Source organism: Nymphaea colorata, chromosome 7 (genome assembly GCF_008831285.2).
Source record: "Nymphaea colorata isolate Beijing-Zhang1983 chromosome 7, ASM883128v2, whole genome shotgun sequence".
In the NCBI taxonomy this organism is placed as follows: Eukaryota; Viridiplantae; Streptophyta; class Magnoliopsida; order Nymphaeales; family Nymphaeaceae; genus Nymphaea; species Nymphaea colorata.
This window is the reverse complement of record NC_045144.1, coordinates 10,825,787-10,849,489: the sequence shown is the minus strand read 5'-3', so window position 1 is coordinate 10,849,489 and position 23,703 is coordinate 10,825,787. Positions and strand designations below refer to the sequence as shown.

Genomic DNA, 23,703 nt, shown 5'->3' with positions numbered 1-23,703 from the left:
CAAGAAGACATTACATGTCACATAAGACTGGCACATTTGTAATCAAGTATGGATAGTCCACACTGAATTTCTCCTCTTACTATTTAATGACTCTCCTAAAATTCCTCATTGAAGACTATTTTGAAACCAAAAGGCACACTACTTTCACATATGCAATGGGTCGCTATAAATTTTTCATGTGAATGAAAAAAAATTCAAAAGACCTGAGCTATAAAGTTTTGGGTCGCTAGAGAATAATCTGTTATGGGAATTGTCTTTCCAAGGTCAGTCTTTAGATGTATCATCTCTAGAAAATATATGTGTTTGCATAGAAGAAGGTTACCACACTTACAGCGTGAAGTTAGAATATTTCAGTTCTATCAAAGTATCCAGCTCTTGTTTGGAAAGTCTCTCATGTGGCTCATATTTGAAATTTTGAACAGAACCTAGTGTTCTAGGCCAAAATAGAAAACCCTAACCAATGTCACTAAGTTAAACTCTTGCAAGTTTGCATTGAAAGTTGAGTGTTTGCTTCTGAATCTGAGATATGGCTAGAACCAAATCCATGACATACTCAGTCTGAATAAATTGAAAAAAAAAAAACTGAAAGACAAATCTCATGGAAAAGGAAATGGCTATATCACAAAAGGATTGACTAACAAATTAAATGCTCCCTTTAGCATATTGACTTATTTGTAACTCTCATCACAAGGACGGCCCTTTTTTTATGTCAACAGTAACATGACTTACCACTAAAATTTTACTACTTAAATAAAAATATAATACTATGCACTAAATATAAAATAAATTCAAGTAATTAAACATTATGCCATCATGTTTAATTTTTTAGAAAAGAAAAAACTTTATTAATTTTTGTCCTAAGTGAAGTTACATGTCTCTGTAACATAGAAAGTGAGCAAACATATTTACAAACTGAAAAGCAAGAACACGTTATATCCACAAGGTGGACATTAAAAGCATCTTAGCTTTCTTAAGGTTATTCATGGGGAGACAACATATTTGTAGAATCTAAAAAATCATTCTTTTTCATACTTCATTTTCAAAAAAAGATAATCTATGGGACCACCACATTGATAGAGCCAAAAAACAATGGGACCACTTCATATAGCAAACTAGAAAAGTCAATGTTCAAAATTGCACTTCATCAAATGTAGGGAGCATTAATTTCATCATTGCGATTGCGGTTGTTCTCCTGTGCCTAAGAGTTTGTACAGTCTTTTGCTTTGTTTTGCAATGTACTTCCTTTGCTTATGTTGAGTCTTTTGCTTATTGCTTGTTTACTTGTAAGGGAGTACTCTCCCGGCTCCCACCAGTCTAAGTGTCATGTATGGAGATTCTATGTTTTGGATAGTCGGCATTGGAATCCTTTGTATGTGGCTTCAGCCATCCTATAGGTAAGTTGAAATCTTTTCTCCTTTCATACCTTCCTCGTGATGTACTAAGTTTTCCAAGTTAAATACATTGCGAGTTCTTTATTCACACTGTTTTCTTTATACACTGTTTTTGAAATGCTTTTTGCACTCCTTTCGGTGGTTTGAAGGTTGACGGCAATTAGGTTCTTGCCGTGCCGCACGGGCTGAAGGAGTCAGACCATGACAGCAGCACACTATTGAGTAAATACACTAATATTGAATAACAATCAACAAAATAAAGAGAGAGCTAGAGAGTACCTGAATCTAGGGATTGCAAGAAAAGGATGTGCAATCGTTAGTTATAGTGAGCGAGAGACTGGAGATTGCGATCACAGTGGCCATTCATGGACCTGCCAATGATGCAGCCCCTGCTCGATTCCTGCACAGGCTGACCCAGGTATGATTCAGCCTAGGCTCGGTCCCGTTCACATTAAAATATTTATATTATGTGTATAGTATATAATAATTTTTAAAAGTTAATAATAATATTTTTTATTGGATCAAATCGAGTCCGGCCAAGCACTGCCCGACCTTGGCCAGATTATTAATTGTCAAGCTGGGCTGAGAGCTGGACAAGCCCGACAAGCACCCGGCCTTAATGACCCACCGCTGCCAAAACTAGGTTTTAGGATCAAAAACCTAAAGGGGCATGTTCTTCATCTCTCTCTAAAAAAACTTCTTTTTTTTTTAATTGGGTGTTCCTGTTGCAACCAAACTAAACAAAACCAAACCCTTCCAAACCGAACATCTTAACAAATTAATAAGAAATATCTATCCTCACTTGTTCTGGGTGTTTCTGCCTATTAACCAAACTTGACACCAGAAATTACACGCGGATCTGAAACTACAAGGCACCACGTGATCCAGATCCACTCTTTAACAGCCCGCAATCATGATTCGCCGCGTAGGATATTCTAAACGGCTAACATTTTTCACCCTCGTAGTATTTTTTTTTTTTTTCGTAACAAATGTAACTCTTTCCTGCCCTTCGCTGATCAATTCGAGGGTAATTATGTAACTGCAACTGGTCTATAAAGCTCCGTTTCGAAAACCATCGGACTCGGTTCATTTTTCTCTGTCTCTCGGGCTTTCTATCAAATCGTCAGGTCTCTCTCTCTCGGTGGTGGAGTAGATGTTGGCTTTTGGTTTGGAGTTGGTTTTGTAAATCGATCGTTCACTACCATCCGTTGTTGACCTTCTATTTGACATTGATTTATGAGTTTCGAAGGTATCTTCTCTTGTTTGGTATTTTCAACTGGAGAACGCCAATTTTGAATTATGGCTAGAGTTTGATTTGATTCTGTTTTCGTGATAAGAGAATTATTTCGTGTCTGATCTGATAATTTCTTTTCTTCGTTCTGGCATTTTTCATGTTCTAATCGTTGCTTGAACGTTATCGTATAAGTAGCGGTTTAGGAGTTTGGGAATGAATTGTATTATATGCATATTGAATTGGATTATGATGGCGAGAACCTGTTTAGAATTCGGATTTTGGTGGAGTGAAAGGTGAGGGATTTATAGGGTTCTGGATTGATATCCAGGGAACAAAAGAGTGGGAGATAACATTTCCGACTTCCGGCGAGGTTCCGACCTGCAAACTCACCGGCTGACCACACCGGCGTCTCTTTGTTGGGCGGCTTCCGTCGAGGGGCAGCCACAGCAAACCTCCGACGGCTGGGTGCATTTGCCGGCACCCTGCAAACCTCCGCCTGTCGGACCTCGTTCTACGCCTGCTCAGGTAGGATTTGCGTTAGTTTTTTCAGTAGATTTGCAGATTTGCGTTGGATTTTTTGAAGTAAGCAATACTGAAAAGTACAGGATCTGTAGTTTTCTAGTTTCTGCTTTCTTTCAGTCTATTTGCATATGTCGATTTTTCAGTCGATTTGCATATGTGTGTCAGAAGTTAGAGCTTAGAAACTTTGTGCGTTGGAATTTCCATGCCTTCAATTATTTTTTTGTGCGTTAGCCAACAATGCAGGCCACGTTCATTCCCTTTCTCCGACTTTGCCTTTCTTTAATGTGGAGAAGTTTTCTTGCATGTTGTTTATAATTATATACAGGAAAACGCAGAGCATAAGTTAAAGTATTCCTATATAGCCTTTCTCGGGCCATAAGAGCTATTTAAAATTAAATCTGAGTGGTCACAATGATGTATATGTCATTTCTTTTATAGAATACTATCACATTGCAATATTTTCAATTAGAAAAACTAAGACCCTTATGCTACTATGCAAATTACATTTACAGCAGATTACAAATGACAAATGATATGAGAAAGCATGCCATACACAATTGGTTTGTTGATAGCTATTAGTATTGATATCAGAAAAAGCATGCCACTTTCATTTATTTTATTCTTCCCTAATATTTAGGATTTTTAAGGTTTTTTTTAAGTTTTTAAAAATTTACCATATTTCTCCCTTTTTTTCCCCTTTTTTCAAGCTCGCCATATTATAGCCAAGAAAAACCTCGCCGTCTCAAACTCCAAAACATTATCTGTGACTATGGACTGGATATGAACTTCCCACTGGCATATGACTTTTGAGTTTGTTGAATGATATCATGTGTCATCATTTGATTATAGCCCCTTACACTGCTCATCATAATATCTGCAACTAGTCTTGAAATACCTTATTCCTTCCTGATTGAAAGTCATGCAAGACCATACAAGAGTATTTAGATCTTTTGGTCTCAAATATTGAACTTTCCTTCATGCGGAACAAGTGAAGTTGCAGAATCTTATATGGATAAGCTAGAAGTGAGTGGTGGTGCTTTTCACAAAATGCAAATCCAAAAATTTAAGTTCAATTTGCTAAAACGTTTGGTAGAAGAACTAATTGGGACTAGTTGGTCCGACTTAGTCCAAGTTAATTGACTATAAACAATTAAATATATATTGTCAAATACATAAATATGTTTCTAGGTCAATGATTGGTTGGCTGGTCAATGACTAGGCTGACTAATTGATTGGTCTGACAAACAAGTTGTTGGGTTGACACAAAGGTCAGTCAATAACCAACTCAATTGGCTAGTTGGACTAGTCAGGATTTTCACGCCTGAGGTTGAAAGGTACTTATCTGAAAACCTAATGAACTACTGCAGCTGTCAGAATGTAGATAGCTTTGAATTTGCAAAGAAAAGCCTGTTTTAGTCAATGTTGTAAAAAGCGTATTGTAAGTCGTATCGGTTCGGCCACTAGTATCGTAATGTATCGTATGTGTATCATAAATTTATTTTAATTAAAAAAAAGAAAAACTTAGAAAAATATAAAGAAAAAACAGATATGTCAATAAAATAAAAATTATGTATTTTTTAATGAAAAAACATGTTATAGAGAATGGCAGGCTTATTATAGGTATGAATTTACTTCACAAACATTAATAAGTGGTCATAATATCATTCAATGTTAATGCAAATAACAAATGAAAACAGCTTCATTCATAATCTTTATCATCTCATTCTCATTTTCATCTTTCGTAGAATATATAAACCCGCTTTATCTATGCATGCATAAATCTGCCCTCAAATTGACGATTCATGGTGAAAGTGATTATTCCTTTTGAAAATTGTCACAATCTCCCCCTCCTTCAACTATTAGATATGTTTAGAAATGAAGTGGGAGGCAAGTTTTAAAAATTAGTTTGAAAAAAGATGGTTTTAACCTCATATTTTTCAAAATAGACATGTATCATGCGATACTGGGTGTATCGCCTTGTATCGTACAATACAATTGTGTATTGCATGATACATGTGATACACATACGGTACACCACCTGTTTGCGATACAGGTGGTGTATCATATTGTAAATTTAAAAAAGTGACGGTACATATAGTACGATACAGCCCCGTATCATACAATACGTACAACACTGGTTTCAGTATCAAGTGATTGAGTTTTTAGGATTATACACTGCAACTTATGATTACAAACAAGGCACTATGTGATTAGATTGACTTGGTCTTCTCTAAAGCTGGTGATAAATGATGAAATATTTCTTTCTTGAACTAAATCCAGTTTTATCTGCTTCTTTTTGTTGTTGATCAGCCATCTCTGGGCAACAACCAGAACTCAACATTATTGGAAACAAATACAGAATGAGCAAGGATTGGCCCTATGAGGTGATTTTGAAGGCTGTCTTTCCTTTGTTGAGTGGTTCAGACTTGGCAGCATGCATGTGTGTGTGCCGCCAATGGCGAGACATAGGCAGAGATGAGTACTTCTGGAAAGGTCTTTGTGCAGAAAGATGGCCATCCATCTGCAAGAAGTCTTCACCACCACCTTTTGGCTACTATAAACTCTATCTAACATTCTGTAAGAAACAACCTCCACGGCCGCTCCTACCTCCAAATCTCTCCTTTACCAACCTGGAATTCTATATTGATGTCTGGTCCGATGAGAAACTTGTATTTTCAGAGGTTGTTCCTGGCCCTATCTTGCAAGCAGGCATCAAGAATCCACCTCCTGGCATTTCTGACGTTCTCAGGCTTCGCTTAGAAGGCCCTGGGTACAAGATGATGATGGCGATTGACCCATGGTTCCCAATGGTCCAAAGCGAGAGTATTAGTGCTTCTGTTCTTGTTTCTCGACAAGACACGAAGAAGCTTGCTCGCATAATCAATAAGTCAAGTTTTGATTATGTGGATGGGATGGGCAGGGCATTTGCTTATGACTATTTGGAATTCTCACCTTTGCATCCATTTATATCAGGCATCAGGGCCTGGCTGTCTCTGCTGTTAATGGAAGACGGGGATGGTGGTAATGTTGTTTTTGGGATCGAAATGGATTTCTTTGATGCTGCAAACTCTGAGGATGAGGTTTTGTGGCTTCTGGATATGCTGGATTGGAAGTGATGTGTGTGTCATAGCTCATCAAATTTAAATTTCTAGTCGACTCAGCCAGGAACAGCTGAACTCAAGTACCCACAGAGGGCACCAGTGAGGAATGTAGGCTGTGCAGCTGAAAGACGAATTATGATTGTAACTGTAGTCGTCGTGCAGAGGGAGCCTGCACCTAGTTTATGCCATGGTACTCGCATTTTCTGGACCCATACAATTGGGTCATGGTACTTTCCTCTTCTCAGATAGTACCGGCCAAGTTTTGTGGTGGCTTATTGGACCTCTATAGCGATTGAAGCTTGTGCGAAAGCTATAACGGCTGGTCACAAGTTGCTACCATCACAAATGTCTGTTTGGGTAGGGGACAAAAGCCTTGATTAGATATTTCCTCCACCAGCCTAAATGAACGCTCATATACTATTACTGCTTTAACTATCAACTTCTTTGTACGATCCATATCGATTTTTTATAATGGAAGATAAGTTGCAACAGATTCATTAGGTCAAAGTGACGAAGTTTGTTGTCTGCTGTCAATTGTGTGTTTCTTTTAACATGTTTTCCTATGCCGAATGAAGTGACTGGTCCCTGAGTTGTCCCCATTTAATTGTTCACCACAATGTGAACATTTAGCTCGTACTTTTTTCTTGTACTTAACCAGCTCAAAATCCACCCACACATTTGAAGTCCTTGTTTTCGGGTGAGGGGCAACCTCAATTTCAATAGAATTATTATCATTAATTTCATTTGCACGCACACCATATCCTATATCAAAAGAAAACATGAGTGACTGCCAACAAAACACAACCTACATTCAAAAACCATTGATATTAAATAAATTAATATAAATAGATGGAGTGAGAGAAATGAACAAAAACATGCATACTCAAGTACATGTAACAAGCTAACTATGGGCTTACTAATCAATAATTTTGAAGACAATAACATAGGTTCTTAATTTGAAATTTTCAATAGATAAGTATAGTAAACAAGGGAACCTGGCTGTAATATCAACTTCAAATGATTAAACGTCTTGTAGGAAACATCAACTACAAAAAAATAAATGTGTTTGATATGAATGGGATCCATAATTCGCCATAAATAATTCATTATTAATACCTAATGACTCAAAGATAGTTACAAAAGTTTATGCAAAACAAATATATTTCAACATAAAATAGAAAACATGGAAGACAACACATATTCAATGCCAATGAAAGCCTCAAAATCAACACTCCAACCAGCATGAGAATTTACAGAAAAAAATGAATCTATGTTGAAACTTGAAAGCTCCTTAGCTTTCATTTCATCTTAGTAAACTTTTGATAATTTAATTAAGCTTGAGGGGCTGTCAAGAATTAGTAGAAGGCCATCTTCATTTCCCTTTTCTTTTTTCTTTTTTTTTTTGCATCTTATTCGTTAATGATTTGCCGTTAAGAAAATCTCAGCCAACAGAGTTGTTAGACCCTACAACTACTAAGCTTCTAGCTATTGGAGATTCCAACAGCTCTCTTTCTTCTATTTAAGGGCATAAATAACTCTCTTCTTTGTAAGATTCTTTGAAGCTATTGTGTGTGAATTACTAACTTTATTGTCTGCCTTAGTGCATGGTTTCTCCCGTTCATATTACGCTTCTTGTCAAGATCTTGCTGTGCAAAATATATATTTTTTTTATCCATATTTGTTTGGTGATGGTCGTTAGTGGGGAAGATTTCAACTTTCTTAAATATAAGTTTGCACCAATATTTTGATCTTTACACCAGAAGGCAAATTCTCCTACCTACCTTCAACTGCTTCCACATGTTTTATGGGTAATGCTTAACCTGATCAAGTGACTGCTTCGTACCACTTGGCCAACACAAGAAAAGTCCGTCTACAACAGGCCTAATGTTTTGCTTTAGATTCCTCTTTCCTTGTTCAGTGGTTGTAAAAGAATTCACTTGTTTTCTGCAAAATCCGACGGAATAGAAAAGCAATACGGCAACCTTGGTATTACTCTTGGAAAGGTATTCATAACATTCTAAACTTGTTCTTGTCCACCACAATTTGGTCAAAAGGCATGTCTCGTCCGTCCTTTCCTTTACTCATAAACACGCCTCCAATGCCACCTAGCACAGCTTCAGCTTCTGAGAATTTATGAAAGACTTGCCCATGAGAAAATCATAAAAATGCTAAACGTTCAAATACCAAGCATTTGTAGCCATCAAAAAACACCTCTCTCTCTCTCTCTCTCTCTCGTGTGCTAACTCTGATACCACGTCAAAACAGTTCGATTGTAGTCTGTCATTTATAAGAACAAAGCCAAATAACGCTATCCAAATAATACAACAAATTTGTTGGAGGAGGTTCCAGCGTACCACAATTATACACAGCCTATATTCTACAGTTCCTTCACCAGGACAACTTAGCAGAACCGAGCAGCACTTGAGAAGAATTGGGGCTATTTTGTACATCCATAAGCTTTTATACATCAAATTTAGGCATCAACTGGACGTGAAGTAAAAGAGTCGCTGCCGATTGTTCTCTTGCTCATATTTGCTCGCTGCACCAGTGTTACAAGAGATTGCACTACTTCAGACATCGGTGGGCGGAACTCAGGCTCCAGCTGTGAAACAGCGAGCAGATTGTCATGGTTAGTTATGCAAGAACAGATGGCAGTTGAGAAGAGCATAGCAAGCTATACAAAATATTCAAACTAACATTATCATGAACAAAATTTCAGGACCAGAATAGATAATTGTCCAGCCGAATAGTTTGACAGCATTGGAATATGATCTCTCTATAGTATGACAACCTATTCCAACAGGATGAGCCTGCCACGCACTGGTATGGACATCAAGTTTCAAGTTGAGGGTCTGTGCTAATGAACTAGTTAATTATCGGAGCACCTCTCAAGTGACATCATTCTTATCCTCTCTACAGTTTGACAACCTATTCCAACAGGATGAGCATGCAGCGCACTGGGTATGGACATCAGGGTTGTTCAAGTAGAGGGTCTGTGCTAATGAACTTGTTAGTTATCGGGTCACCTCTGAAGCCGCATCATTCTTATTCTCTATTATATTTCATCCTAAGACAGGAAAATATAAAAGTTAGTTTGGAGCTGAAGTAACATCAATTTGACACTTTCTGAAATTTAAGAATCCAAAGCCCCAACTATCTCATGCCCCATTTTTCTACTCCACCAGCTGAAACAGAATTTTTAACAGTTGCAGATAAAACCATACAAATGCCAGCCATCAGTGTTCAAGAATCACTGACCAATGTTTTGAGAGAATAAAGCATATTAAGTTTCCATTTCCAATGTATCAGGAAGACAAAAGTAAAAAAAATACCTGTACACACAAGGCGATGACATCAGCAAACCGAGAGAGTGATTTGACAGGATAAAGTTCCTTGAGGGCTGGATCGACCATTTTTGTCAGAGCATCAATATCATGGAGCTGTGGTGTTGCCCACCTAACTAAGGATTGTTCCTGCCTTGGCCTTGAGCTGCACATGAATTGTTCCAAGGTGGAATCAGTCAAAATGAGTTAAGAGCCGCCACCATTTAGGAAACTATTAGCTTTCCATTATCATACTGAACTGACCCAGTTTTAGGTTTTATAAGGGTAAACCAAGCTTCTAAACACCATTTGAAAAAAAGGAAGCCATCCACGCCAATGGCCATATCATTAGGTACACCAAGAAAATTAGGATTGATTAGCAAGAGCATCTACTGACTTCTTAGCAAGAGTAACAGTTCCCAACTTCCCATGCATAAGCCAAAGCAATAGCACAGGGTTCTACACCAAAGGAGTGGTTTTCCATAAAAAATGAAGTCGCTACTACTTGGCTTTTCCACAGAAGAACAAAGCTAATGCCCCATCTTCCAGACAGAGTACGTGACTGGTGCAAGCAAAAGTAAATCAGAGAACTTTCACATGTAATGCCAAAGATCAAGAATAAACCATGCACGGTTTACACAACCAGAAAGGACAAAGACACGCACATGCATACATAATACGAAAAAATGGGAGAACTAGTCCATCAAGTGACCCGCATCCAGATCATAGGCTGCATAGATTTTTGCATCCCAAACCTTAACCATCTCAGAACATAACTTTAAAAAGGAGAACCACAACACTGACTTTTTCTCTGGCAATTCTACAGAAGCAATTGACAACTAATATCCTTGCTGGGATGAGGAACAAAAAAAAAATCATATTCAATTGATGCATTTGTGCTATCAATTCCAACCTGTCAAATGGCATGCGACCAGTCATAAGCTCCAACATGACGACCCCAAAGCTGTACACGTCACTCTTAAGGGTGTATTGACCAGACATTGCAACCTCAGGAGCATTGTAGCCAGAACCAGAATTTTGATGTGAGGCCTGATAAAAGAAAACACACGATCCATTCTTTGAGATGTGCTTGTATGAAATATAGGCACCACGAGGAATAAAAGAAGGAAATATCTATCGTCACAAATGCCAATTATTGGGTTTTCATTGGCAAGGATTTTCTACGATTTTCCTTTCAAATACATCGATAAAAGATTTAAAATAATTTGGAAATGCTAAAACAAACAAAACAATGGAAAACAAAGGTTTAAACTTTAAAATACATTAAATATTATTTTCTTGTTGTGATAGGGAAAAGCCATCGTCATACATCTCGATAATACTGTCACAATTTCTTTTTTGCTGACATTTTTAAAATATTACAATATTTTCCGCTTCTATTTTCTCTCTCTGTGTTCCAATATTATTGTGCAATATTTCAACAAATATACAATATCTGTGCCGAGGACGATAATGTTATCAAGGGACTTTAATGGCCAGGAAAAACCACTATCCATAAAATTTGAGAAGGTGGTCCAACGTCTCTGGCATATTCGCAATGTCATGATATTATTGGAGCAGAAATGATGATAATATGGGCAAATAATATTATTAAACTTCCAAAAAATTGCAGATAAATATGTATATCTTTTATACTGAACATATCCCAACTTTGGTTTATATAATAAAAAATGGATTCATCGTCCACAGGTTCTTTACCTCCTGCGAGTGTGGTCTAAGTCTTCATTGACCTTTCACCTCTCAAATTTTCAATATGAACTAGGTTCCACATTTAAACATACATTTGTCGAGCTCCTTTTATGTGTGGACAATCTGAAGCCTTTAGTTTGTGCAGAATTTCAAACTACATGTAAAACTTATAATGCATGGCTCAATATTTTCTTGTAACAGCATCTTTGTTTAACAAACCACCTTCTTATTACTTCATTCACCATACTATCTACTAGATAGGCCTTATGGGCACAAGAAAGATTGGAAACTGGATATACATATCCTATGGCACAACTAAACCTAGTAATAGATTCCTATCCATAAGCCATCTCTGCGACATCCTACTGGAAATTTCTCATTGACATCATCATTTCACTACATTAGACCTTATTTCATGAGGGCAATAAATGGTAGCTGTTCATGACTTGGTAAAGATAAGAAACCAATGATTGACTTTGAAATTGTCCACAAAGATATAATGGATTTCATTCTAGAAAATTGTCATGGGAAGCAAAATGGTCACGATTCCCTTTCATGACTGCCAATTTTCATAGGAATTAGAGTCTCGCATAAATTAAATTAAAAGATGGACTAGTTTTTTCGTGGCGTGATGTGTAAAACTTCACACTATTGGTATATCATATGTCCATACTCTTTAAAGATTTTAAATAATGGGCATCCATTGAATATCCAAGTACAACAAGCAAAATGACTGGCATTCTTGCTCCCTCCCTGCCACCTTTATAAGTTTATATAACAATCAAATAATTTCTTCCTTCTAAGAATATTTGTTGTATCTATCTTTTTTTATATTATATTCAGAATCTCAAATATAGTAATAGCATTCATTTTGTCTGTGTGTAGGGTCAGATTAGAACCTGCCGATCTGTGCTAGGAACAAGATTAGCCAATCCACAATCTGACAGATGAGGATTTAATTCTGCATCTAGCAGGATGTTGGCAGACTTGAAATTCTTATGTACAACAGAAGGCGAGCAAACTTCATGCAGATACCTGTAGTAAAACCATGTTAGCCTTCATTACCAAAGGAAGTAACACACCAGTTAGCACAAATGAAAAGAATTTTTCAAACAAGCTCAAGCAAAATTGTTAATATTTTTGTACAACCATGAAGGATGGGATTCTCACCCAAACGGGCTAAATAAATATGGAATATGTTTGATCAGAGAGAAGTAAAACAATGATTATCAGATCTTCGTAATGGCTGTTCATCTAACATATATATATATAGGGAGTAATTAATGAAAGGAGATCATGGTGAGTCTACACTGTGCTAATGCCAATGATACTGCTTAATTTAGTGCCATAAATTCATCATGAAATAGATCAACATACTAGTCAGAACAAACTAAAAAAAAAACCTACACTGTGCTAGTGCCAATGATACTGCTTAATTTAGTGCCATAAATTCATCATGAAATAGACTAACATGCTAGTTAGCACAAAATTAAAAAAAAAAAAACAAACAAACAAACTTAACAGGCTTGTGAAAAATTGTTAATATCTTTGTACAACCATGAAGATGTTCAAAAGTGCTCAACAAGCACGGAAAAAGTTTAGTAACAGAAAAAAAAGACAATGACTGGCAAATCTTGGTAATGACTGTATAATGCTACATAAGGTATGTATATATCTACTAAAAAGAAACTATATTTTTCATTGTTGATGAGTTTTAATATTCATGAAACATTGTAGATATGAGCTATATACAGTTTTTAGTATAAAACAACTTCTACATGATGTGGCTGCCACATGGGCATCAGAACTTATTATTAGTTTAAAAACAGAACATTTCAGAAGGATGAGCGAAGGATTATAGACTTATAGTTACGAACTTATTATTAGTTTCAACACAAAACATTTCAGAAATATGAGGAAAGGATGAGAGATAGGTTGTGTTGCTCACAATCCCTGACATGGGGCACAAAACAGCACTCCGTTTATTTTATATTAGGGCAAACCTAGTACCTACACCCTACGACAATAAGTACAATTACCCCTGGTTTACAACCTTACCCAAATAACATACACATGTAGATATCAAACAGATTTAAATTGAGATCCAAATCCAAACCTATCATGTCATAATATCGTCTCTCCAGTTGTACTTCACTTTTAACCATACTAATTTATTCTTTAAATAACAAGAACTGTCTTGCCAAGCCTTTTTGTAGACAAAGTAACAACTTGATCACATTTCCTACATACTGGGGATTTATTACTTTATCTACAACCTTTTGCCTAATGAAGTGTTGATCTATCTCCATGTTTTTGGTGAGATTATGATAAATATAATTAAAGGAAATGTTTATGTCACCTTGATTGTCGAGCAACAGAAATGTTCCAGAAGCCACCTCACCTAACTCTCCCAAAGTATGTCTAATCCATGTATCTGAGCATTGGCTGCAGCCATAGACCTGTATTCAGCTTTTATACTCACCCTTGTGATGTCCTTCTGCTTTCTACCACTCCAAGATATAAGTTCAGTGAGAAATAGACAACATCCTAAAAATGATTTATAATCTACATCTCCTGCTCGTTTTGCATCGATATAAGTGTCATCGATATAAGTGATGACATCATGTGACCCTCCATCCAATATTTCCTGTCGAGAAGACCATTCCCAACTGCCCCTTTCAGGTATCTGAGAATTCTTTTCATTGCTTCCCTATCTCCAGTTCCTCATTCATGCATAAACCGTGATATTTATTTAGCAGAATAGATGTCTGGATTCGTAAAGGCAAGATATTGAAAACATCCGAAGTATGCTGCAATATCTGGTTGGATTTTCAGGTAACTTGTGTTGACTTAGAAAGTGTTGTGCTGGTAAGTAGTTCAGAAAACATGTCCTGAAGGGTGTTAAATAGATATGAATTAAGCATATCAAGGTTGTGAAGACAAAGTTATAACAGGTCAAGCAATATTTTGAGGACAGTTAATGCATTGAAGATTTATACTGAAGGAAAATGAATCTACTTTCCCCATTTATTTTTCCGTACATGAACTTCAATTCACATTAATTGTTGTTGCTAGACACTGTAGTCTACTTCAATGTTGTAAAAGACATTATAATATCAGTTGGGCCAACCTGTATGCCATATCATGATGGATCATAATGTATCATAAACATATCGTAAAATTATTGTTTAATTCATAAAAAATAAAAAATAATAACGAAAATTCATAAAAATCATGAAAAATGTGTTCTATATAAAAACTCATCACACACATAATGAGCATTCATGATTCATCATTCATAAGTCATGGCATGTTAACAACACATTAAAAAATAAAACAGATAACTTCATAAAATAAATAGAAACTTATGGCACTTGTTAAATACTTCTAGGAGTCAGTTAGAGTCTTTTTGAAATATTAGAAAGTTGAAATGTGTCTATTTTATTGTTATCTTATTATTAGTGGATTGAATCTGTAATTTGGTTACCGCCCCCCTAATCTTTTTTTAATCTGAGATTAGGACGTGAATAACATTTTAGAAAGTTCTTTCTCTCTCTCTCTCTCTCTCTCTCTCTCTCTCTCTCTCTCTCTCTCGCTGATCGCAACATGGTATCAGAGCCTTCTCCAGCGTTGACAGCCAAGTAAGTTCTCCGGCGACTTCCTTCCTCTTTCTTCTTCTCGTCGCCCATCTATATTCCTTCTTATCCACCAACAAGGAGGCGTTAAGGAAATAGAGTTTGGGTGTGCTGCGTGGAGAGGGACTGATCACGCTTATGTGGAAGGCGTGATCAGATCCTTAAATGGATCTCGCGGCTGTTGTTTGGTATGTGGAACAGCAGATCGTGTGGAGCAAATCTGTTATTATTGGATGATGTTTAAGGTGTGATGATCGTGGAGGTTGTTTTAACTTTGCACTTGACGTGACATTGTACTGTCGTGGATTGTAAACAGTGTAGAGTCCCGTATAGCTCCAACAATTGCATACTACACTAGAGCTAAAGATATGTGGTCTTTCTTGAAGAAGACATATTCTCATGCTACTAATGTTATTAAGATTTTACAACTAGAAGATGAGCTTTGTAATATACGGCATGGTGATCAAGACTGGTCACAATATTTTGCTACATCGACTGCTGCATATGAACGGTTAAAAGCTCTTCACCTACCTTGCAAGCACTGATATGCATCACATCTTGAAACTGATATGGTAGCAAAGTTTCTATCTGAGTTATCTTCAGAGTACTCTGTGGCAAAGTCTGAAATCCTCACAAGCAGTGATCTTCTAACTTAGCATACACATATAATAGGTTGAGTCGTCTTGCAGTCACTCTTTCTCAGCCTACCCATGACACACCAGTCTCTACACTTGTGATGTCAGGAGCACGCGGCCATAGTTCTTTTGTTGGAACTAGGGGACATGGTGCAGGCAATGGTGTAGGACGCAGCAGATTTCAGTGCCCTTATTGTGGCAAAATAGGTGATTTAGAGGACCGATGTTGGGACAAGCATCCTCATCTCCGTTCTGCTGGTCCACCAGGGCATGGTGGAGGGAGAACCATTGCAGGAAAAAGGTCTTCTTCATCTAATGCAACTTCCTCATAGGCTACAGCTTCTATGGTTGAGTCCCCTACCTGTTCTATACCTCCATCGCATTCTCTCAACTTAAGTAAGGAGGAATATCATCTGGTTCTAGCTCAGAGGTCCTCCTCTGCATCAACCAGCATTGCTGCAATAGAGTCGGCTTTCTCGGTTGGTGCCCCTACCAATGACCCAACTATGATATGGATGATTGGTTCAGGAATATCCAGGCATTGTTACAAATAAATACACAAAACAATAATAAAAAAATACAAGTAGGCCACCACCCATTATGTGTGGCGCGTGGTGAAGATGGGTCGGGTATGTCTTGACCTGAATCCTATCTTAACATTATAGACTCAAACAAAGTCCCAAGGCGTGGTTTCACAAATTACCTGAGGTTGTTTCACAGTGTCGATTTGAAAGATCTTCTTTGGACCATTCTCTATTCATCAAGAAGACCTCCAAAGGTATAGTTGTTATGGTAGTATATGTTGATGACATTATCCTAGCAGGTGATTGTGATCAAGAAATTTTGGTTACAAAGACTTTCCTTTCAAAAGTACTTTGTCATGAAAAATCCTGGTCACTTGTAATATTTTATTGGGATTGAGGTTGCTCATAGCAAAGAAGTTATAGTTTTGTCTCAGAGAAAATATGTATTTGACCTACTGTAGGATACAGCGTTGTAGGAGCCAAGCCGACTAATCTTCCTATGAATCCACGTTTTCATTTCTATGATAATCAATCAGAGCTAGTGGATTCATGATCTTACAGGTCTCTCATTGGCAAACTTCTTTATATCGTTGTGACTAGACCAGACATTAGCTTTGTTGTTGGGACTTGGGAAACTAAGTCAGTTTATGAAAAAGCCTAGAAAAGTCATTTGGGATGCTGCGTTGATGGTTTTGAAATATCTAAAATCATCCCCGAGCATAGGCCTCTTTTTCAAGAAAGGTGAATCTCTATAAATTGTTGCTTACAGTGATGCTGAGTGATAAGATGTTGATCTGATCCAGATCCAACACGTCTAACCATGTCTGAGCGCATTTATCTAGGTAGGGTTATGATTGTAATTGTTTTATTCTATACTCTAGGTTATTGTGTTGCTTCACTCTAGGCTCTAGATTAATGTGTTGCTTCACTCTAGGCTCTAGATTATTGTGATTGTTTCATTCTAGATTCTTGTAAGTTGTGTAGAAGGATCACTATATAAATGGGTTGTGTGAGAATGTGAATACTCACCTCCCTTCCTCATTTCTCTTTCCCTACTCTCTCTCTTATCTTTCCTTTGCTCAATCTGGACGTGGGTTATACTTCGACACCCTAAATCTAACATGGTATCAGAGCACGGTCTGGCTGTTTCTACCAAGGAGAATGTTTGAACAGACTTGAAATTCCTGGTTGGTTTTCTCTTATACTCCTTCTAACATTCTGCTCCTAATCCTTCATCTATCTTGACAACTCTCTTATATTTCTGTTCATATATATCTACGTTGGTAGATATATAATGGATATTCTCTCACAATCCAATATGTCCTCCAACTTCTTGCCACACCTTATTTCTGAAAAACTGAACCACTCCAACTATCTTACCTGGAAAAGGCAGATCACTCATTTCACAAGGAGTCAGGATCTGTATGGACATCTTGATGGCTCCATTCTAATCCCACCACAGTTCATTCAACAAGAGGTTAAGAATGAGAGAGGAGAGACAATTGCCACTCAGGAAATTCGTAACCCTCAATTTATAACATGGATGAAACTAGATCAAAGCCTTGTTGCGTATATCACATCAACGCTCTCTCAAGAAGTGTTCATTTCTCTTTCTGATGACTGTACAACAGAACAGTTATGGATCAGTCTTGCTGAAACCTATTCTCAAATTTCAGAGGCACGTATTCTATATTTGAAGAAAGAATTTCAAAATCTTAGCAAAAGATCAATGTCGATTATGGAATATTTGGGACGTCTTAAAGGGATAGCTGATCAGTTGGGAGTTGTTGGATATGTTGTTTCCGACAAAGAAAAAGTCCATCAGACTCTTAGTGGCCTTGGACCAGATTTTTATGCCTTCACTACTGCTCTTGAAGTTTTGCCTATCTTGCCCACCTTCAATGAACTTCAGGGCAAACTGCTTCAACATGAAATGAACATGAAACAACTGATGAGAGGAACAAACCAAGGTAATGCTCACAATGTTTTAGTTATGGAAGCTGCTGCAGGTCATAGAAAAGGGAATGGGGCTCATCAAGGAGGCATGAATCGTGGGCATGATGAACAAACTGGCAAAGGTATTCTGCCAACTCCAAGTGTTACAAGAAGATTTCAAACTAATACCACAAAAAAGGTGCCGACGTGTTTCCAATGTAACAAGAAGGGTCACATCAAAGCAAATTGCTGGTTCAATCCACAAAACAGAAGCAATAAACCTGAAGCTGATGCACAACAAATACTTATGACTGCCCTCTCCAAGATGACAGTGAAACAAAATGATCAAGGCGAATGGTATTTGGATTCAGGTGTTGCTACTCATGTAACTGGAAATGCTGGTAAGTTACATGACCTTCTTCCTTATTCTGGTAAAAGTAATATAGTTACAGGTGACGGAGGTTTTCATCCTATCACACATATTGGAAATGCACAAATTTCTCTTCCAACATCACCATTTCCACTATCTTTGTCAAATGTTGCCCTTGCTCCAAATATCAAAAAGAATATTATTTCTATTTCTAAACTTGTAGATGATACAAACTCATCTATTGAATTTACTTCTTCTTCTGTGTATGTCAAGGATCTTCTAACGAAGAAAACATTCGCTGAAGGGGAACGCCAAGGAAATATGTATGTCTTCAAGGAAAATCCTTATTTCTTCCAGTCCTCTTCAAGTCCAGCTCAAGCGACCTGCTTTCCTTCCAAACCTTCACAAATTCCAAGTTCTAGCTGTCTCCAATCAGACATCAGTAAGTCAAACTTATGGCATGGTCGTATGGGACATTGTAGTCGTGGTTTTTTGGAAAAACTTGCATCAGATAATCTCATTCCAAAATCCAGTCTATCTTTTGATTCTTATGACAAAAAATGTTCTAATTGTGAACTATGTAAGAGTCACATACTTCCTTTTCATAATATCAATAAAAGAGCTTCTAAACCTTTTTAGATTGTCTATTCTGATGTATGGGGGCCAGCTCTCATTGATTCTTTGTCTGGCTCTCGCTATTATGTTTTGTTCATAGATTCTTATTCTCGATATACTTGGATTCACTTCATGAAACAAAAATAAGAAGTGTTTAGTATCTTTCGAGAATTTCATGCCATGATCCAAACACAGTTCTCGTCTAAATTTCATGCCATGATATACTCGACAGATTTCATGCCCATACACCTCACAACAAAATGGTGTAGCTGAACGAAAACATCGTCACATCGTGGAAAGTGGTATCAGTATGATGCATGATAGTAATACTCCTATTACTTTATGGACGGAGGCTTTTAACACTGCTGTGCATATAATAAATCGTCTGCCTATGACAGTTTTGGATTCAAAATCTCCTTACTTCACTCTTTTTGGTCAAAATCCAAACAACAACGATTTAAGGGTTTTTGGATGTGTGTGCTATGTTCACATTAACTCGTCATTGAGAAATAAATTTCAGAGCAAAGCAATGCAGTGCAGGTTCGTTGGCTATGCAGATGAATACAAAGGTTTCAGATGTTATGACCCTACAACCAGACGCATCAAAGTATCGAGAAATGTTGTGTTTGATGAACACAACTTTAACATTTCTACTAAGAATTCTCAACCCGTGGAATCATATGATCCTTGGGTAAGTGCTGAGTTATTTGCAAGAGGCAGTCTAGAATCACATCTACATGATGAGACAGGATCTTCACATATCATACAAACAGAAGGAAACAAAGAACTTGTTCCAGCTATGAAAGAAGGAGAAAACAATGCTTCATGTCGATTTTCAGGACAGGTTTATACTCGTCAGAAAAGAAGGAGAGATGACAATCTAACCTCTTCCCACGTTGAAGTCTATGATCAGCCTGTTAGAAGATCTGTGCGAGTGCGACACCCCATTCATAGATGGGTAAGTTATGATCATTTCTCCTTAGATTTTCAACTCTTTACGTCTCAAGTTATAAAACGAGATGAACCTACTTCTTTTAAGGAAGCATCCAAGTCGTCGCATTGGATCAAGGCAATGAATGAAGAAATAAATGCATTACATGAATGTGAGACATGGAAAGTTGTTCCTAGACCCAAAGAAAAGAATGTAGTAGGTTCGAAATGGATTTATAAAATTAAATATAAACCTGATGGCAGTATAGAAAGATACAATGCAAGATTGGTGGCACGAGGCTTCACACAACAATATGGAGAAGATTATGAAGAAACATTCAGCCCTGTGATCAAAATGGGAACAATCCGTGTGATTATATCATTGGCAGTTGAATATGGATGGAGACTACATCAAATGGACGTGAAGAATGCTTTTCTTCATGGTGATTTGAGGGAGGAAGTATATATGGAACAACCTCCAAGATATACGAAAGGAGATTCTCATGCATGGGTTTGTAAACTAAGAAAATCTATTTATAGACTCAAACAGGCCTCACGCTCGTGGTTTGACAGTTTCTCCTGCAAGATTCAAGGAAGTGATTTTCGGAGATGTCCTCTAGATCACTCTCTTTTCATGTATCGAAAGAAAAAATATTTACTTTACTTCTTATATATGTTGATGATATTGTTATCACAGGCAATTCAAAAAAACACATAGAAGAAGTTAAAGTTTTGATGATGCAAAACTTCAAAATGAAAGAGCTTGGTGATTTACAATTCTTTTTTGGAGTGGAGATTGATAGGCACAATGATCGCCTCACATTGACACAACAAAATACACATTGGATCTGCTGAAAAAAACAGGTATGTCTGATTGTAAGCCTGTTGGAACTCCTAGTATTCTAAATCAAAGGCTAAGTGCTCAGGATGGAGAGTTATATGAAGATCCTACACAATATCGAAGTGTTGTTGGGGCACTTCAATATCTTACATTCACTAGACCAGATATTATATATGTTGTGAATCAAGTATCTCAATTTATGCATGCACCTAGAGATACTCACATGGATGTTGTCAAAAGAATATTAAGATATCTAAAAAGAACAACAGGAGATGGCTTAGTTTATGGTAAGAGTGAAAATATAACTGCTGGACATCAACTTATGACATTCACAGATGCAGATTGGGCTGGAGATCCCGATCAAAGAAAGTCCATTTCTGGTTTTTGTATTTTCATTGGACATAATCTTGTGTCTTGGAGTTGTTGAAAGCAAAAGGCGGTGGCAAGATCCAGCACTGAAGCTGAATACAGATGCATGGCTGCAGGCACTGCTGAAGTTACATGGGTTAGACATTTGCTAGAAGACATTGAAAAAAGATTAAAATGTCAATGTTAATGTGCGATAATCAAAGCGCTATTAATTAACATTGCTTTTAATCTCATACAATATGGTCGAACAAAGCACATTGAGATTGATCAACACTTTATTAGACAAAAGGTGGAAGACAAGGAGATTCGGCCTATTTATGTTCGTACAGATGAACAAGTTGCAGACTTATTTACAAAAGGGCTAACGAAGCAACGATTCTGGTTTCTAAAAGGCAAGTTGTACATGGTGCAAAACCATATACAACTTGAGGGAGGATGATAAGATGTTGATCTGATCCAGTTCCAACACGTCTAACCATGTCTGAGCGCATTTATCTAGGCAGGGTTATGATTGTAATTTTTGTAATTGTTTTATTCTAGACTCTAGGTTATTGTGTTGTTTCACTCTAGGCTCTAGATTAATGTGTTGCTTCACTCTAGGCTCTAGATTATTGTGATTGTTTCGTTCTAGATTCTTGTAAGTTGTGTAGAAGGATCACTATATAAATGGGTTGTGTGAGAATGTGAATACTCACCTCCCTTCCTCATTTCTCTTTTCCTACTCTCTCTCTTATCTTTCCTTTGCTCAATCTGGACGTGGGTTATACTTCGACACCCTAAATCTAACACTGAGTCGCTGACTATGCAGGGTCTGTTGACGACAGAAAATCCACCACAGGCTTCTGTAGCTTTATTGGATGCAACCTCATATCATGGAAAAGCAAGAAACAAAATGTAGTTTCTAGATCAAGTGCATAATCTAAATATAGAGCAATGGCTCAAACGACTACTGAGATGACTTGGGTTAAACCTATACTCTAACAAATATGAGTATTCATGTTCCTCTTCCTATGAAAATGTATTGTGATAACAAAGTTGCCACTTACATTGCAAATAATCCAGTATTTCATGAGAGAACAAAGTACATAGAGGTGGATTGTCATTATGTTTAGGATCTTATACAAGGAGGTGTTGTGTCTACGATTCATGTAGCTTCTGAAGATCAAGCAGCAGATATGTTTATGAAAGCTCTTCGTATTGGTGATTTTTCTAAATGATGTAACAAGCTGAGCATAGTTGGTATCTATGCTCCAGCTTGAGGAGTGTTGAAATTAGAAAGTTTATGTTTAAGTTTGATAGCTTTCTAATTATTTAAAGAATTAGTCTTCTTTAGTCATTTTATATATTTGTGTGTCTCTCATATGTAAGAACATCTACCGACCCCTAATCTCTCTTTAATTAGAGATTAGGGTTAGCTAATGAAGGTTGATCGGTTTTCTTCTCTCTCTCTCTCTTTTTATTCTGACATGCTTCTACCCATGACTGCCCACCAGTTGCTTCTCAGGATGTATGTATACCTGACCTCACTTGGACTTACCAATTGCCTTACGCAAAAAAAAAACGACAATATACTTTGCATCCTATATCTCAATTTGCTTCTACTGACAAGATTGGTGGTAGCTTACAGCAGTTTGTGTCGGCCTTGTCAGTGCATTCGGTTCCTCCTAGTCACCAACAGGCATTACTTGACCCGAAGTGGCGGTAAGCAATGCAGGATGAGATGGAGACACTACTGCAACGAGGAACATGGGAATTAGTTGATCCCCCTTTTGGTTGTGATGTTGTGGGCTCCAAATGGTTTTTTGTTTTTACCATAAAGTATTTATCTAATGGCTCAGTGGAACGCTACAAAGCTCGTCTTGTTGCAAAAGAGTATACTCAAACATATGGTGTCGATTTCTTTGAGACCTTTTCTCCTATGGCCAGGATAGGCACCATACGTCTTATTGTGTTTGTTATTGTACATTATGATTGGCATTTATATCAGTTGGATGTCAAAAATGTATTTTTGTATGGGGATCTTGATGAGACGGTTTATATGTAGTAGCCTTCTGGCTTTGAACGTCAGGGAGAGTGTGGTAAGGTGTGCAGGCTGAAGAAAGTTATATATGGCTTGAAACAAAGTCTACGTGCTTGGTTTCACAAATTCTCACAAGTTGTGTTAGAATGTGGCTTTAAGAGGTCTCAGCTAGACCATTCATTGTTTATCAAGAAAGGATCGAGAGGTACAGTTGTGCTAGTGGTGTATGTTGATGATATTGTTTTGACAGGTGAATGTGAGCAGGAGGTAGCTCAAACAAAGAAATTTCTACATAAACACTTTGTTACCAAAGATCTTGGCTAGGTACGGTACTTCTTTGGCATTGAAGTTGCTCGTAGTAAGGAAGGAGTGGTGTTATCACAAAGGAAGTATGTTTTTGATCTTTTACAGGACACAGGGATGCTAGGAGCTAAACCTGCAACTCTTCTTATGAACCTACGGGTACATCTATACGATGATGACTCAAAAGAAATAGCTTCACAAGCCTACAGATCGTTGATTGGTAAGCTTCTTTAAGTGACAGTGAC

The 23,703-nt window shown here is 37.3% G+C and overlaps 2 protein-coding genes across 3 annotated transcripts in view; one reads left to right on the top strand and one right to left on the bottom strand.

Moving 5' to 3' along the window:
* Positions 1-2,461: 2,461 nt before the first annotated feature.
* LOC116256997 (F-box protein At5g39250) lies at positions 2,462-6,741 on the top strand. Of its 2 annotated transcripts, XM_031633568.2 has the most exons (3): positions 2,464-2,640; positions 2,954-3,150; positions 5,458-6,741. In XM_031633568.2, exon 3 carries the CDS (start codon positions 5,508-5,510, stop codon positions 6,261-6,263), a length of 756 nt encoding a protein of 251 aa, XP_031489428.1. In that variant the 5' UTR covers positions 2,464-2,640; positions 2,954-3,150; positions 5,458-5,507; the 3' UTR covers positions 6,264-6,741. The 2 variants fall into 2 exon arrangements, with proteins under 2 accessions (XP_031489427.1, XP_031489428.1); XM_031633567.2 differs by lacking the exon at positions 2,954-3,150 and having other exon boundaries at positions 2,462-2,640.
* Positions 6,742-8,507: 1,766 nt separating this feature from the next.
* LOC116257764 (protein STRUBBELIG-RECEPTOR FAMILY 7-like) overlaps positions 8,508-23,703 on the bottom strand; it is a 43,037-nt gene continuing 27,841 nt past the window's right edge. Inside the window, exons 13-16 of the mRNA XM_031634740.1 lie at positions 12,181-12,316; positions 10,485-10,621; positions 9,581-9,737; positions 8,508-8,850 (exon numbers count right to left, since the gene is read on the bottom strand). Coding sequence (XP_031490600.1) covers positions 8,722-8,850; positions 9,581-9,737; positions 10,485-10,621; positions 12,181-12,316 — 559 coding nt within the window. The 3' untranslated portion in view covers positions 8,508-8,721. The remainder of the gene's footprint in view (positions 8,851-9,580; positions 9,738-10,484; positions 10,622-12,180; positions 12,317-23,703) is intronic.